The sequence below is a fragment of the chloroplast genome of Salvia splendens (genome assembly GCF_004379255.2).
Source record: "Salvia splendens chloroplast, complete genome".
Lineage (NCBI taxonomy): Eukaryota > Viridiplantae > Streptophyta > Magnoliopsida > Lamiales > Lamiaceae > Salvia > Salvia splendens.
In genome coordinates this window covers 17,501-20,000 of record NC_050901.1, presented here as the reverse complement: position 1 = coordinate 20,000, position 2,500 = coordinate 17,501, and the positions used below count along the sequence as shown (strand labels likewise).

General features: G+C 38.8%; 1 protein-coding gene across 1 annotated transcript in view, besides 1 other annotated feature; it reads left to right on the top strand. All coding sequences in view use genetic code 11, as the record gives it.

The window, feature by feature from the left end:
* rpoC2 (RNA polymerase beta'' subunit) overlaps window positions 1-2,500 on the top strand; it is a 4,188-nt gene that overhangs the window by 361 nt on the left and 1,327 nt on the right. The window contains exon 1 of the mRNA in view: window positions 1-2,500. This exon is cut by the window's left edge and continues 361 nt beyond it; it is cut by the window's right edge and continues 1,327 nt beyond it. Within this exon, the coding sequence (YP_009937999.1) occupies window positions 1-2,500 (2,500 nt within the window).
* Window positions 1-2,500: part of a sequence feature (large single-copy region; LSC) that runs on past both edges of the window.

The window sequence follows — 2,500 nt, the reverse complement described above, 5'->3', positions numbered from 1 at the left end:
CTAATTTTAGAATGACCGACCCCTTTAATCCAGTTCATATAATGTCTTTTTCGGGAGCTAGAGGAAATGCATCTCAGGTCCATCAATTAGTAGGTATGAGAGGATTAATGTCGGACCCTCAAGGACAAATGATTGATTTACCCATTCAAAGCAATTTACGCGAAGGGCTTTCTTTAACAGAATATATAATTTCTTGCTACGGAGCGCGTAAAGGGGTTGTGGACACTGCTGTACGAACATCAGATGCTGGATATCTCACGCGTAGACTTGTTGAAGTAGTTCAACACATTGTTGTACGTCGAACAGATTGTGGCACCGTCCGTGGTATTTCTGTAAGTCCTGGGAATGGTATGATGCCAGAAAGGATTTTTATACAAACATTAATTGGTCGTGTATTAGCCGATGATATATATATGGGCACACGCTGTATTGCCACTAGAAATCAAGACATTGGGATTGGACTTGTAAATAGATTCATAACCTTTCGAGCACAACCAATAACCATCCGAACCCCCTTTACTTGTAGGAGTGCATCTTGGATCTGTCGATTATGTTATGGACGGAGTCCTACTCACAGCGACCTGGTTGAATTGGGAGAAGCCGTAGGTATTATTGCAGGCCAATCGATTGGAGAACCGGGTACTCAATTAACATTACGAACTTTTCATACCGGCGGAGTATTCACGGGGGGTACTGCAGAACACGTGCGAGCCCCTTCTAATGGAAAAATAAAATTCAATGAAGATTTGGTTCATCCGACACGTACACGCCATGGACATCCCGCCTTTCTCTGTTCCATAAACTTGTATGTAACTATTGAAAGTGAAGATAGTCGACATAATGTAAATATTCCACCCCAAAGTTTTCTTTTAGTTCAAAACGATCAATATGTAGAATCAGAACAAGTGATTGCTGAGATTCGCGCAGGAACATCCACTTTGAATTTTAAAGAGAAAGTTCGAAAACATATTTATTCTGACTCAGACGGAGAAATGCACTGGAGCACCGATGTGTATCATGCACCCGAATTTACATATGGAAATGTTCATCTATTACCAAAAACAAGTCATTTATGGATATTATTAGGAGAACCGCACAGATCTAGTCTAGTTTCACTTTCGATCCACAAGGATCAAGATCAAATGAATGCGCATTCTTGGTCTGTCAAGAGAAATTCTACTTCTAACCTTTCAGGAACGAATGATCCGTCGAGAGAAAAATTTTTTACTTCTCATTTTTCGGATAAAAAAGAAGATAGGCTTCTTGATTATTCATACTTTGGTCGGATTATAGGTACTGGTCGTTGTAATCTCGTAGATCCGACCATTCTCTACCAAAATTCTGATTTATTCTCAAAGAGGCGAAGCAATAGATTCATCATTCCACTCCAATCGATTCAAAAATGTGAGAATGACTTAACACCTCCCTCGGATATCTTGATTGAAATCCCCATCAATGGCGTTTTCCGTAGAAATAGTATTCTTGCTTATTTGGACGATCCTCGATACAGAAGAAAGAGTTCGGGCATTACTAAACATGGGACTCTCGAAACGGATTCAATCGTCAAAAAAGAGGATTTGATTGAGTATAGAGGAGGTAAGGAATTTAGTCCAAAATACCAAATGAAAGTCGATCGTTTTTTTTTCATTCCCGAGGAAGTGCATATATTACCTGGATCTTCTTCCCTAATGGTACGGAACAATAGTATCGTTGGGGTGGATACACAAATTACTTTAAATATAAGAAGCCGAGTAGGCGGGTTGGTCCGAGTGGAGAGAAAAAAAAAAAGAATTGAACTTAAAATATTTTCTGGAGATATCCATTTTCCTGGAGAGACAGATAAGGTATCCCGACATAGTGGCGTTTTGATACCATCGGGAACAGGAAAACAAAATCCCAAGGAATCCAAAAAATGGAAAAATTGGATGTATGTTCAACGGATCACACCTAGTAAGAAAAAATATTTTGTTTTGGTTCGCCCTGTCGTCACCTATGAAATAACGGACGGTATAACTTTAGGAACGCTTTTCCCTCCGGATCTGTTGCAGGAAAGGGATAATGTGGAACTTCGAGTTGTCAATTATATCCTTTTTGGGAATGGTAAACCAATTCGAGGAATTTCTGATACAAATATTCAATTAGTTCGGACTTGTTTAGTATTGAATTGGGACCAAGACAAAAAAAGTTCTTCTAGTCAAGAAGCTCGTGCTTCTTTTGTTGAAATAAGGGCAAATGGTTTGATTCGACATTTCCTAAGAATCGATTTGCTGAAATCCACTATTTCATATAGCGGAAAAAGGAATGACCGACCGGGCTCAGGATTTCTCCCCACTAATGGCTCAGATTGCACCAATATAAATCCGTTTTCTTCCATTTATTCCAAAATAAGAATTCAACAACCTCTTAATCAAAATAAAAGAACTATTCATACGTTGTTGAATAGAAATATGGGATTCCAATCGTTGATAGTTTTGTCATCATCTAATTGTTTTCGAATGGG